At 55.8% G+C, this 13,810-nt stretch overlaps 1 protein-coding gene across 1 annotated transcript in view; it reads left to right on the top strand.

Moving 5' to 3' along the window:
- The window catches only part of ADCY1 (adenylate cyclase 1), a gene marked incomplete at its 5' end in the record, with an annotated part of 122,332 nt that overhangs the window by 62,446 nt on the left and 46,076 nt on the right, over positions 1 to 13,810 (top strand). The window contains 2 exons of the mRNA XM_081243372.1: positions 4,334 to 4,475; positions 5,824 to 5,979. Coding sequence (XP_081099498.1) covers positions 4,334 to 4,475; positions 5,824 to 5,979 — 298 coding nt within the window. The remainder of the gene's footprint in view (positions 1 to 4,333; positions 4,476 to 5,823; positions 5,980 to 13,810) is intronic.

The following is a 13,810-nucleotide window of genomic DNA, read 5'->3' on the forward strand; positions in this document are numbered from 1 at the left end:
TACGGTGAAAACATTAACCCGAGAACTGAACGGGAGCTCCCCTCCCTCCACGAACCGGTGGGCAGCAGGGGCATGATGTGATTGCAGAAGAGGGGGCTACCCTCTCACGGTCCCACCCTCCCGATTTCCGCCTCTTGGAGGGGCTGGCAGGCCGTGCTCGCAGCTGCTGCAGGGCCCAGCTGCGGTTCCCAGGGGCTAGAGCTGAGCGTTAGACTCCTGCACACGCATGTCTGCTTATGTCTTACGCACCTCAGGGCAAAGCTCTGTGCCCTCCACTCTCAGGGGCCTCAGGGCCCCTCTGACCCTGGCTGCCTGTCCCCAGCTGTCCTCTTCTCACCCTAGAGACCTGGCGTCCTATGGGCCACATCTTCACCCCTCCCTCCTGGCCTGACTTTTTGGGGGAGGTGGCGGAAACAGGTGACACCTTTCCTTGTGCCAAAGCCCTGAGCTCGGCCAAGGGACCAGTGAGTGGCATCCAAGGCCACTCGCTCTGGAGAGCGGCTTTGAAATGGCAGGGAAGGAGGGCTTACGGGCCTCCAGGAAGCAGCAAGCCTGGAGATTCGAATCCAACAAGCCTGAATCCATGCTGAGCCTGCCATGGGAGTGGCCACGGCATTTCTAAGCGAGCTCAAAAATCGCGGCATTGTCGTCTGTGACCCGGGCTGCCTCTGAGCGTCCCCCTGGGGGGACCTTCTTGGCCACCGACCCCTCCTTCCTCCAGGGCCCCGTCCTTCCAGCACCCCTCCACTCCTCCTACTGTTCTCCACCCTTCAGAGCAGGGTTCGGGGTGGGGGGCCACCTTCTCACTGTGCCTGCCCCTTGCCCTCTGGGTGCCAGAGTGAATCCCAGCAGCAGCCCGCCTGCAGCCCTGCTGTCCTGCACAAAGTCCAGCCCCTTGGCTGGCCAGGTGGTGCCAGGAGCCGCCCATCTCCCTCCTCCCCTGCCCACTGAGGTCTTTAAGCGTTCCACCTGCCGTGCAGACAAGCACACGGACTTCCCACCGCCAGGGACCCTGCTCCGCAGGCCCCTTCACCTGGCCAGGGCCTCTTTCAAGTTCCGGCTCACCGGTAGCTTCCCTCCTTTCACTCTACCTACCAGTCCCACGGGGGTGGGGGGCGCATCCTGCCTGCCCTGCCCTCTGCTTTGCTTCTTTCTTCCCTCCTCCCCTCCACTCCCCCTTTCGGAGACGCCCCCCGTCAGGAGCACAGTGTTTCCAGAGCACCTGGCTCTTCCAGGAGGGGGGAGGGTGGTGTCGGCAGCGAAGACAGATCCCTCGGCCCCGGTGGGGTTCACGTTCTTGGGGGGCCACAGGGAGCACTCTGGGGGACGCAGAGAGGGGAGCACGACCCGGGGCCGGGGGGAGGTGCCTTTATCACCTGTCAGCCTGGGTCTCCTGGGCACTGAGGTCAGTTCGGAGCTGGGCGGGGGTCTGGGGAGCTCACAGGCCCTTGGGGGGCACTGAGACCCTGGCACTGCGCACGGAGCGCCAGGAGGATGTGCAAGGAGGAGGGCCCGAGCCTGAGAGTTCCTGAGAGAAGGAGGGCGGGAGACAGGAAGAGGGGCAGGGGAGGGCGGGGTGGTGAGAGGGGGTGCGGGCAGCCGGGAGGAGGGCCGGGGAGGAGGGAGAGCCGTCAGCTGTGTTCAGTGCTGCAGAATGAGGACTGGACACCAGATCAGGTGCGGGCCGCCAGCGGTGGCCTCAGCAGAGGGTTCAGGGCACACGAGGGCCAAAGCGTGACTGCCTGGCTCCCAGGGAGACAGCATTGCGACTCTCCCCGCAGGGAAGGGGCCGGAGCGGAAGGAAGCTGGCCTGGGAGGGGTTGCTGGAAAGCTGCTCCGTGAGTGGGGACCAGGGGCTGCCGACGCCACCCTCCCCAGTGCCTCTAGGGGCCTGGCACACGGGGTGTGTACACCCCTCGGGGTCCTGCCTTGCCCTTGCAGCGGGGGAGGGGGGGGACGTGTGTGATGGGGCTTTTTCGGTAACCTTCCGAGACTCCCAGGCCCCTGGAGATGGTGTACTCCCTGGAGCTTCTCAGGGTTTCCCCACTCTACCTCTCTTTAGGTTTGCACTATTCTTAATGTGATTCCTTCCTTCTTTTAAACAATTTTATTTTATGGAAGTATAGTTGATTCACAATGTTGTGTTAATTTCTACTGCACAGCGAAGTGATTCAGTTACACACACACACATATATATATATATATCAATACGTTCTTCATATTCTTTTCCATTATGGTTTATCACAAGATATTGAATATAGTTCCCTGTTCTGTGCAGTAAGACCTTGTTGTTGATCCATTCTCTATATAATAGTTTGCACCTGCTCATCCCAAACTCCCAGCCCATCCCTCCCCCTTCCCCCTTGGCCCTTCTTTTGCTTTCTTCATCCACCCACCTATCCACTCATCCATCCATCCTCCATACTTCCTTCCATCCACCCATCCATCCTCCATGCATCCATTCTGCAAGCACTTATCTTCTATTCATTGGGTATTAGGGGAGTGTGGCTGATCAGACAGACAGATGGACGGGTGGACAGATGGGAGGAATGAATCACTGCTGTGTCTTTACCCCAGCATCTCATGCTGGGACCCCTGGGACTTGGTTCATGGACTCCTTCCCAAGGCCATACACCCTGAGTGGTTGCCTTGGAGAGGCCAAGGCCAGGGAAGGATGGGGCACCTGTCTGCTTCTTGCACGGAGATGGCCTTCAGCTTCTTGGTGGCAGGAGACCACACAGCCCTCTCTGCTGCCCTGAAGCACACACGGCTCCTGGTCAGCCCCAAACTGATGTGCTGGATGCATGTTCCAGGCTGCCTGGAAGCAAGTGAAATTGGGTCCTGAGCAAATGGCCTACCCGCGTGCCCCGTCCTAGGGGCCCTCAGGTAGGAACCATGATTGGGGTCCCCTGTGTACCCCACCCAGCTCCAGGGTATGGTGGAGCCCCCTCCGCCCCAGGTCCCACATCTCCCCAGCCCTATTGTCTTGGACAAGACAGTCTCATCAATAACCGGGCTCTGGTGCTGCGGGCCTTAGGGCTGGCGGACACTGGGAATCCCCACCCTCCGTCTCCAGGGCAGGCGAGCTAACGTGGCTGGCTGTCTTCACTCCCACCACCTGTGTTGGGTGAGGGGTCGCCCCGTGAGTGGTGGGCAGCACTTGCAAGTGAGGTGGCCCTGTCCCCTTTAGTGGCCTTGCTGCTCAGGACCAGCCAGGCCTCCAGTTTCTCCCCAGTCCAGGCTGAGAGCCTGGGTGCTATCCATTCCCACCATGTGCTTCAAGGGCAACCTGCACCCGGGCCCCCTCCTCTTTTCCAGAGCCTGAGATGCTCTGTGCCGAGAGCGGTTGCTGATGTTTCTGTCTCCCTATTGGCCCCTCAGCTCAGTGACAGGACTGTGCTGTCCCCCTCTGTGGTGGAAGGGAGGGAGGAAGGAGAGGAGGGAGGGGGACCAGTGAATGAACGAGTGGACATGCGTGCATTTCTGGAGACCGTTGATGCCGTTCGCAGTTCAGGGCCAGGCTGATGGGGTGACAGTGTCCCAGGTGCCCTCAGGGCCAGCCGTGGGGGGATGCTCACTCCTGCCTCAGTGCCCTGCATGTGTCTCCCCCTCCCCAACCAAGGAATTCAGGAGACTGTTTGGGGACGTGAGGGCTCAGGTCTTTGCAGGGAGTGTATTGCATGCTGGGGAGTTTGTGTTTTTCCCTAAGTCCGAGTGCTCGGGTCTTGCTAAGGGCCGGAAGCTCAGGCCATGTGTCTAGGTTACGTGGGGACTGGGTTTTGCTCAGGTTATGCTAACTGAGGATTTCTCCTTCTCTCACCAGACAACTCACTGGGGTGGGCGTGAATGCCGCGGCTCTGTTCCCACCCGCCCACTTTGTGTGGGGACAGTGTGGGCCTGATGTCAGGCTGGGGTCCTCCCGCCCTGGGGGTTTGGGGACCGCAGCCGGGGAGGGGCCTCGCTTCTCCCCTCACCTTGCCACCCTCTCTTTCCCTCATCGTCCTTTCTGTGTCCTCTGACACTTGCTTCGTTTGTCCCCTTCAGTTCCTCTTGTGTCCCTCTGGCCCCTTATCCCCTCTGCCTGCAGCCCTCCCTGTTCTTGGTCCTCCTTTGCACGCTTCCCCCTCTCTCCTGGGGTCCCTCCCCTGCCCCATCCCACCTGTCACTCCTCCTGTGCATATGCCCCAGGGAATCTGAGTGTTCCTTCCAGAGCTTGCCCGTGAGGGGGTGACACCTCTGCCAGGACCCCGCAGAGCATCGCCCGGATGCTGCCCAGACCAGCTGCGGCCCCGCAGGGGAGGCTCCGTCCAAATCTCCACCTCCTTTTCCGTAGGAAGGTTCACATCACAAAGACCACCCTGGCGTGCCTGAATGGTGACTATGAGGTGGAGCCGGGCCATGGACACGAGAGGAACAGTTTTCTGAAAACTCACAACATCGAGACTTTTTTCATCGTGCCCTCCCATCGGCGCAAGGTGGGCTCCAGAAGGGGTCCTGTGTGGAGCCTTCTTAAGGACTCACGGCTCCCCAGATCACTGCTTCTCAGACCTTGAGCTCTGTGCACATGGGAGGGTGTCCCCGCTGACCTTGTGTCCTGGGCCTGGCCTGTTGCCCGTGAGGGGAGGGCCGTGGGGGAGGGGAGGGCATGGAGCTGGGAGTCAGGGCCCTGGGGTCTTCGAGGGCTGGGCCATCCTGAGTCCTCCCGCACCTGCCTGGGCCTTCACTGCCTCTCCTGCAAATCAGGTTTGAGAACCCTCTGCAGGAGGTCAGGGATGGGGTGCACTATGGATCGAGGGGTGCTGTGCACACAGGAAGGCTTGTGACCATCCTGTGTGAGCGCTGAAGGTCACTCTGCCCTGGGAAAGTGATCTGGACATGATTGAGGGTGACTGAGCCACTTCCGGGGCTCAGATGAGGGGTGCAGTGCTCAGGTGAGGGGCACGGGACACAGGTGAGGTGCACGGGACACAGGTGGCCACAGTACTTCAGAATACAAGCAGGTCAGGGAGAGCTTCGGGTTCTACTGTCCTGGTGCATCCATGGGCCAGTGCTCTCCAGGCCAGGATGCGGTGGCCCCCATGTGATGTGGGAGCTGTGGATGGGGGTGGCACTGGCCAGGGGAGAGAAATGGGGCTCAGGGCAGGGCAGGGTGAGCTGAATTCTGGAGAAGGGGAGTGAGTGTGTGAGAGAAGGGCAGGTGTGAGAGGTTTGGGTGACCAGCTGGGGTCAACCTGGAGACATAGGAGTGGAGGGCAGGGCGCCAAGGAGGAAGGCCTGCGAGCTGCTGCCGGGATGCAGGAGGCTGTGAGTCAGAGGAGGGAGCCTTGGTGCCATGAGTGGATGCCGCCCCACCTGTCATACGGAGTTAAACACCAGTGTCAGCCATGGCTGCGGTTTGAGGGTGAGAAGGATGAAGAAGTCTGTACAATGAGCAGCCCCTTTGGAGAAATTTGGGTTGAGGAGGAGAGAGAGAAAGGTGCAAGGCAGAAGGGGAGGTGCAAGGCAGAAGGTGCAAGGCAGAAGGAGGGACCCCGGGGGCCAGTGGGTGACACTTATCCACGTGGTGCTGCCCCAGCTGGGTGATGTCCATGCATCTGCCCCAGGATTCGGGCATCGCTCTTGTTTCAGAGCCATTGGGCGTAGTTGAGACCTGCGTGTTTGGGGACTGGGTTGCCGGTTCTGTTCCCTGCTGGGTCTGGTGAGCAGTAGGTCCTCAGCAAGTGGCCTGTGATCTCCCTGCCCCATTAAGTTCTTGTTCCCCCCGCAAGAGGTAGGACGTGTGTGTCTACTCACAGCGTTTCTCTTTGCTGCACGTCCGCACAGATATTTCCAGGGCTGATTCTCTCAGATATAAAACCGGCCAAGAGGATGAAGTTCAAGACCGTGTGCTACCTGCTGGTGCAGCTCATGCACTGCCGGAAGATGTTCAAGGCTGAGATCCCTTTCTCCAATGTCATGACCTGCGAGGACGACGACAAGGTAGGCGGGCCCCACCCCCGTGTGCCGGCCCGGCTCTGAGTTCCTGTTCTTCTGTCCTCCCAGGGCAGGCCTGCTGCGGTCTGCTCCATTAGCCCTCGCCGTTCACCTTTCACAGTCTTGTAAATGCTGTTCAGAGCTCGGCTGCTTTTGCTTTCCTGCAAAACACTTTTCATTATGTTGCGGGGTTTTTTTGCAACTTGGCATTCCATGGATTTATCGGTAAATTCAAGCTACAGTCCCCCAGCTGTTGTTTAAATCTGTCCTCAGGATATTTGTACATGTCAGATATTGTATCGCTGGTTCCGGAGCCCCTGACCTCCTCTGTCTGCACCCCCAGAGCCTCAACGTGGTGTCACCCCAGGCTTGCCCTTCACCTCCATGGAGAGCATCTCTGGCCATCCCCTCCCTCCCTCTCTGGCTCTCATATCAGAGGCCCCTCCTTCCTGGCTTAAGTCCCTCTTGTTCCTGGTGCATGGCCTCCAGCACCTGACGGAGGTTCCTTTTGTGGGTGTTCCTGCAGGTGACCTGGGTGCAGGATTTTCTGTCTTTCTTCTTGGGTTGGTCAGAGTCACCTTCGTCTTTAGTCTGCTGGGATGGGGCGAGGCCTGGGGTGAAAGCCTGGAGCTGAGCAGGGGCAGCACTGTGGCTGGCGGCGGGGGGGGTGTCCTTAGTGTCTGCTTCAACCACACAGACATACTGTCTGTAACCCGGGGCCAGAGACCCTGATGCCTTCCCCCTCAGGGAAGACCCCGGTCCTCTGGGGCAGGAGGGCCGTGTCCCGGCAGCCTGGGGTGAAGCCTGTGCTCCACCACTTCGTCAGCAGCTTTGAGCGTCTTCCCCACGTCCTCTTGTCATTGGCCCTCCAGCCCCTGCACCGACGGCTGTGCCATCTGAATATTCTGACTTTCCCTATCACATGTGTTCTTGGGTCTGCACAGCAGTGACTGATTGCCTGCTTCCCGAGATTGCGTTGCTGCTTCCGCACTCTCATTTTCTCCTCCGTGTGGGTTTTACGCCTTTAAAAGGAATTCCCTCACCACAGTTTTAGTGGCTTTTCAGGAGGAAGCAAAATCCTGCTGACTCTCACTCGTGGTGCCTTATTCTAGAGGGATTTTTTTGTGATTTTGATTATGAGCTCCTATTTGGGAAAACTTTATCTGGAGATGCCTAAGAGCTCTGTTGCTGGTGAATTCCCTCAAGAAGATTGGCCTTTCCTCTACCGGCCTTGCAGGAGGCTAAATGCCTGGCTTGTGGTTTTTAGATGTCCCAAGTGACACACAGCTAGGTCTAAGACAGGCCAGCTGTCTTAGACCAAGCCCACTGCATGGTCTCTCCTGGTTGGTGTTTGCTGACGGAGCCTCTCAGGGTCTGGGGTTCAGCCAGAGGGCTTTGACTTCACTGCCCATCTTTCTCGGGCCCCTGGTTTTCTGTGAGCCCCATGAAAGCTTGATGGCACCATTCCCTGGCCTGCATTCCTACTGTCCTGACGTTTCTGGCTTCTGGTCATTTTCCTTACTTTCTTGCCAGCTCAGTTGTACATTTCAAAGTATGTATGAGTTAATATATTTACCCAGACTTTGTAACAGGAGAACTCTCAGGCTTTCTTGTTAGCCAGATTGCCAGGGTAGAAACCTTGATTTAAGCACTGTCTTCTTCCCGCAGTACCCCCGGCCCCAACCCCCTTGATTCAACTTGACCCCCCACCAGGGATGGGACTGGGGGAGGGTTATGAGGTGCACAATTTAAATACGCGTCCAAAACTCAGTGTCAGGATATGCTTCCCTGGTGGTGCGGTGGTTAAGAATCCGCCTGCCAATGCAGGGGACATGGGTTCGAGCCCTGGTCCGGGAAGATCCCACGTGCCGTGGAGCACCTAAGCCCATGTGCTACAACTACTGAGCCTGCGCTCTAGAGCCCGCGAGCCACAACTACTGAGCCCATGTGCCACAACTTCTGAAGCCCGTGCGCCTAGAGCCCGTGCTCCACAACAAGAGGAGCCACCGCAATGAGAAGCCCGCACACCGCAGCGAAGACCCAACACAGCCAAAAATAAATGAATAAAATAAATGAATTTATAAAACAAAAAAAAAAACACCTCAGTATCAGGATAAGTAATAGTGCAATATTTTAAAAAATCAAATGTAATCCAAAAGGGTCCACAATGAATGAAAAATCAAATTTTAGTTGAAGCCTGGGCAGCGCAGAGTCATCATCCTGGAGCCCGAGGCAAGGGCTGGTGTCCCCAGGACTCCTCAGGGGGGTTGGGGTGCGGAGAGGGGAGGGAGTGCATCATTCCTGCTTGATTGCCCAAGGTGGTGGAGTTAATAAGACTTTTCCTGGGCAGAGCCTGCTGACCTGTGAAAGGAGCCTATGACCCCTGGATTCAGACTGTGTCTGACGAGCCCACACAGCTAACATCAGCCTCTCCTTCGCTGGGGCCAGTGGCTGCTTGGTGTCCGCACTCGGACCACAGAGCGCCAGCAACACCCCCGCCCCAGCCATGGCTCCTTAGGTTGGGGAGGAATCGCACACCTGGGCTCAACACCCAGGACAGAAGCCGTGCAGCTCCGTCCCTCCCATCCCAGGGGTGGGGGGAGGCAGATCTGCTGGGTGCAGGGCCCCTTCCCTCCCTCCTTTCCTTCCAGCGTCAGGAGTCACGGTTGGACTCCTGGATTCCTCGTCCCCCGAGCCTCTCACCTCCCCAGCTTTGCAGCCCTCCTGCCTCCCTTGGGAACATGAGTGGTGGTGTCCTGGGTTTCGTCCTTGGCCCCCTGTCCCCACAGTCTCCCACGGGTCTCCCCTGTGTGCTCAGGGTCCCCAGGCCCCCTCTCCGACACACCCAACACCTCTGGTGCTTGGGACACCTCCGCCGCTGCCTGGCTGGCTCCGACAGAGGAGACCGCAGCCCAGGCCTGCGCTCTGCTCTCAGGCGCCCTCCTGCACCCAGCCCGCTTCTATCTCCATCACGCCGCCTCCTCCAGACTCTGACCCCTCGTCCGCAGGGCTCCCGATTCCGGCCTTGACGCCCCCTGGGCAGCCACTATGGGCCCAGGCAGCTCCCCTGCTGGGGAGGCAGAGAGCAAAGCCCTCACGGGCAGGTGCTGCAGGCTGGGAGCCGAGCTGGGAGCCCGGGACTCTGCTGCCCTGCTCTGTGCTCTTTCATTGCCACCTGCTCCCCACGATTAGTGAAAATGAGGATGGGGAGGGTAGAGGGCTGGCACTATGGGAGGGCATCAGAGGGTGAAGACAGGGCAGGTGGCCTGAGGGGGAGTCCATGGTGGTCCTGGAACGATGCGGTGGAGAGGCTCTGCACGGGCGGGGCCAGCCACCAGTGGGGACATTTGGGGAGGATGACATGAGTGCCCCGTCTGGTGACCCCTGAGCAGAGCAGCCCCTGCCCTGCAGCCGTTCTCCCCGGCAGGTCTCAGATCCTGCACCTGCTTTAGGATGAGGTCTGCCTCATCGTTCCTGTTCCTGTCTTCCGTTTACTTTATCCGCACCTTGAGCCTGATCGAGGGGGCCTTGGAGATGGAGCTGGGGAAGCCGGTGGGATCAGGGCAGTGGGTTCCACTGTCGCCTGTGCCTTTGTGCCGAGTTTGTGAGACATTGTGTCACAGGTTCTGGGGGGTGACTCAGATGGACGTGGTCAGCCTCAGAGCACAGCGTACCTGGGGTTCCCATGTTCCTGGCCTCTCGTGGGTCAGCAGCGTGGGAGCCCAGGGTGAATCGGCCGCTAGGTGGCGATACCGTGCACGCACCTCCGGGCAGGGACCTGGGCTTTGGGGTTTGGTGTCAGGGCTCCAGCACAGCTTTAGGGCACTTCACGTCCAAGGTACTGCTCTCCAGTAAATCCAATCCCCGCATTCTTACACTTGTTCTGTTTCTTCCTTCAATATTCCTTTCTGATGATAAAAGTAATTTATTGTGGAAAATATAGAAAAATACAAAAATGCACACAGAAGAAAATGAAAAGCATTCATCTACAATCCAATCACCCACAACCAACCTATCATTAACATTTTCGTCCTTCTAGCTTCTTAGATGTGTGTATATTTATAAATTTCTACATAAAATTGATGGGATGATATACAGTCAGTTTGCTGCTTGTTACTTTTTTTTCACTTGACAGTGTATCATAAGGGTTTCTTTATATTATGGACTATTCCTCAAAAATAGGATTCTCTAATCATTGTGTAGATTTCCAGCCTAGGGAGAGACCATTTACTTACTCAACTTCCACTGATATTTAGGTCATTTCTGCTTTTATTGTTTTTTGGGGTTTTTTTCTTTTTTTTTTTTTAGCGGTACGTGGGCCTCTCACCGTTGCGGCCTCTCCCGTTGCGGAGCATAGGCTCTGGACGCGCAGGCTCAGCGGCCATGGCTCACGGGCCCAGCCACTCCGCGGCATGTGGGATCTTCCCGGACCGGGGCACGAACCCGTGTCCCCTGCATCGGCAGGCGGACTCTCAACCACTGCGCCACCAGGGAAGCCCCTGTTTTTTTTTTTTTAAGCAAAGTAAATGATTCACAGCATTTTTTGCTCACGAAAGTGCACTTACATCTCTGATCATTTTGTAAAATGAATTTCTCTGAGTTGAGTATCTGTGAGAGTGGGTGTGTAGCTGGTTAGAGATTGTAGCACCAGTGTTAACCTGTAGCAGCAGGTGGGAGATGAGCCTCCTCCTCCCCGGCCAGCGTGGGGAGACGCTCTCTATGGAGTCCCATAATACTGCCAGTAGATTTGCCTCTTCCAGAATGTACACCAGGAGCCTCCCAGTTCTCTCTCCCCTTTTAAAAAATGCTGCCTCTGGCCTTTTCTTCAGATTTGAAATTACCTAAGCATATTTATTTAAAAATATAAAAGTAACATGTACCCATGATACAGAAAGTCCAATCCCCCGAACTGTTTACCATTTTGTGTTTTTCCCCCCCCAGAAAAACCTGGCTGTGTGCTAGAAGGTTAATGCCAATAAGACTTGACCTATTTAACTGTCCCAACGCCCTGTCTTTTCACTCAGTGACAGACCTTGCAGATCCTGGAGGCTCGTACCAGGGGGCCTCCACCTGCAGACAGACTTGTTTCCCGGTGCCTTGCTGATGCATGGGAACATGACTTCCAGATTTCTTCTCTTGGCCGTTGGTGCTGAGAACATCCTTAAGTAAAAAAAAAAAAAAAAAATTATACATCTTAGTGAACTTTACAAGGATAGCCTGGGGTAACTTCTTTGTAGTGAAATCACTGCGTTAAATGGTGCATGTATTTTAATTTGTGATCGCTGTTGTCAAATTGTTCTCTCCATGTTTTCCACACTCACTCTTGTGACAGCTTCCCCAGCACGGCCTCAGCACAGTTTAAGCATTGTTCATTGCTTCATGCTGCGTCTCCCTTCCTGATCTGTTTCAGGTCTGCAGAGGACCTTTGCTACCCTGTTTCCCAGCTTTTTGTTTTAAAGATGGCTCGGAATATTTTAGAAACATAGTTCCCACCATTTCTGCTTGAATTTGATGAAGATAAAATTCTAGCTTAGGGCCTCCCTGGTGGCGCAGTGGTTGAGAGTCCGCCTGCCGATGCAGGGGATACGGGTTCGTGCCCCGGTCCGGGAGGATCCCATATGCCGCGGAGCGGCTGGGCCCGTGAGCCATGGCCGCTGAGCCTGCGCATCCGGAGCCTGTGCTCTGCAACGGGAGAGGCCACAACAGTGAGAGGCCCACATACCGCAGAAAAAAAAAAAAAAAAAAAAAAAAAGTAAAAAAAAAATTCTAGCTTATGTTTGGTCCATGCTTATTGAAATTGATTGTAATAACTTTTTTACTTCCCTTGGGTTTTCTTGATATACAGTGGTATCACTTTTAAATAGTGATAATTTTTGTTTCTTTTTTTACATCCTTTATTAAATGATAGTGATGAATGGCATTCTTTTTTTCATTCTGGCTTTAATTAGTTAAAACAAATAGAGTTTTCTTATTAATTGTGATGCTTTTGGTAAGAATTAGTAATAGGTGCCTAATGATCTCAGGAAAGTAGCCCTGTGAGTGAGTGTTTGCACTTTTTAAAATGAGAAGTAGATATTGAATTTTAGCAAATAGTGTTCAGTATCTATTGAGATGATCATTCTGGTGGCTTTTCTTCTCTGACTCTTACAGGGTAAATGGTATTACAGGCTCCTCCAAGGTTTCTTTGACGTCTAGTAGCTCTTTACTTGCTTTCTGTCCCCACTGAATCAGGATGCCCCAGGTATAACCACTGCAAGGGACAGCGGTTGGCTCACCTCTCTGTCACCACAGTGATGTGCGTGCCACTCTTTTGTCACTGGCTTTTAGTTGTCGCAAGAGGACACTCTGACCCCTGAGGTGACAGGCTGACCTGAGGTGAATCTATGTCCATCAGCCCCAGACAAACCAGACCAGAGCACAGTCGCCATTGGCCACTTACCTTCTGAGCTGAAGGTCACTTACCGTGGTCGAGACCCAGGCCAGGTCTGCCCACCTGGGAACAGCCTGCACTGGCATCCGTAAGCTGCTGGACAGAGCAGAGACACTTGCTGGGCTGGATCTGGGCATGGTGTTCTCGTTGCTTAGGCCTGAGGAAAGACTTCATGCCTCAGGACGGTTTCCAGGGTCTCGTAGGATTTCTCATCGGAGATCACCCGACTGAGCCATCCGTCATGGCCCCGCTCGAGAGCTCTGTGCCTTCAGCTGCTCCCTCCCCTCCCCTCCTGGCCAGTTTTGGCTCAGCCGTTATGCTGACCCTTGTCTGGCAAAACTCCAGTGGGTTCCAGTAGGAGGCTCTGCTCTTCCTCGCTCTCCGACAGCCCATGTCCTTGAAGTGGATTAAACCCCGAGCTGTCAGCCATGACAATCCAGCCAACACACCATTACCATCGTCCCCGGGGGAGCAAGGGGGCATCGTGTAGATCCTAACACATTCATAGTTGAAGGTAAGGTGGCAACTTTACAGCCCACTTCACAGTTTAGATGAAATGGACAAATTCCTGGTAAAACTCAAAAGAGCAAAAAGACCCAGGCAAAAGTGGAAATGTGAATACTCCTTTGTCTGTTAGGAACTCAAGTCTTACTAAATTGCTTCCCAGGAGGGAACTCCCAGCCCGTACGGCTCTGACGGTGGGTTCTCCTGGTCATTAAAGGCGCCATAGTGCCCCCTCATATACGGACTCTTGCAGAGAAGAGGAAGGAGAGAGCTTTGCAGCTGCTTCAAGGAGGCGGTGGATACCCCCTGATGAGGACGCCCCTTGGGAGGCGTGAACCTGGCCCCTGCCTCTGCTCTGGGAGAGGTTCAGACAAGGAATTCTTTGTGGAAAAGGGTGGGAAAAGCCGCCAGTTCTTAGGCTGATGAGTCATTTCTAGAAAGTCGTCTGTGCAGTGATAACATCAAGCCCCTGGGGTGTCCCTGTCCCTTCAGTGGGTGAGGGTGGGTGGCAGGGCCTCTCACTGGGCCCTGTGGGGAGCTGGATATGTGAGGGGACTGGGTAAGACCTGGGGGAGAGCAGCCGACTGCTGCCTGCTCCCCAGAGGGGCTGATGCTGGGCAGAGACCGCTTCTCAGACCATGGCCTTCCTGGGGTGTCAGGTGTGAAAGGAGACCTGAGACGCAGCTGTGTGCTTTGCAGGCTTGGGGACACTTTTACTGATCTCAGCTGCTCATAGGCTTCAGGAAGTTGGGTGCCCAGGCTCAGCCCCAGGAAGTGCATGCCTGCCCAGTCTACCCCAGCCCAGGGTTTCAGCTGCATGCTGTGGGAATGCCCCATCGTCCCTGTCCCCCAGTTCACCACCCCGTCTTCTTGTAACTACCACACCCCATGGCAGGTAGAGGG

Source organism: Mesoplodon bidens (assembly GCF_964165515.1).
Source record: "Mesoplodon bidens genome assembly, chromosome: 9".
In the NCBI taxonomy this organism is placed as follows: Eukaryota; Metazoa; Chordata; class Mammalia; order Artiodactyla; family Ziphiidae; genus Mesoplodon; species Mesoplodon bidens.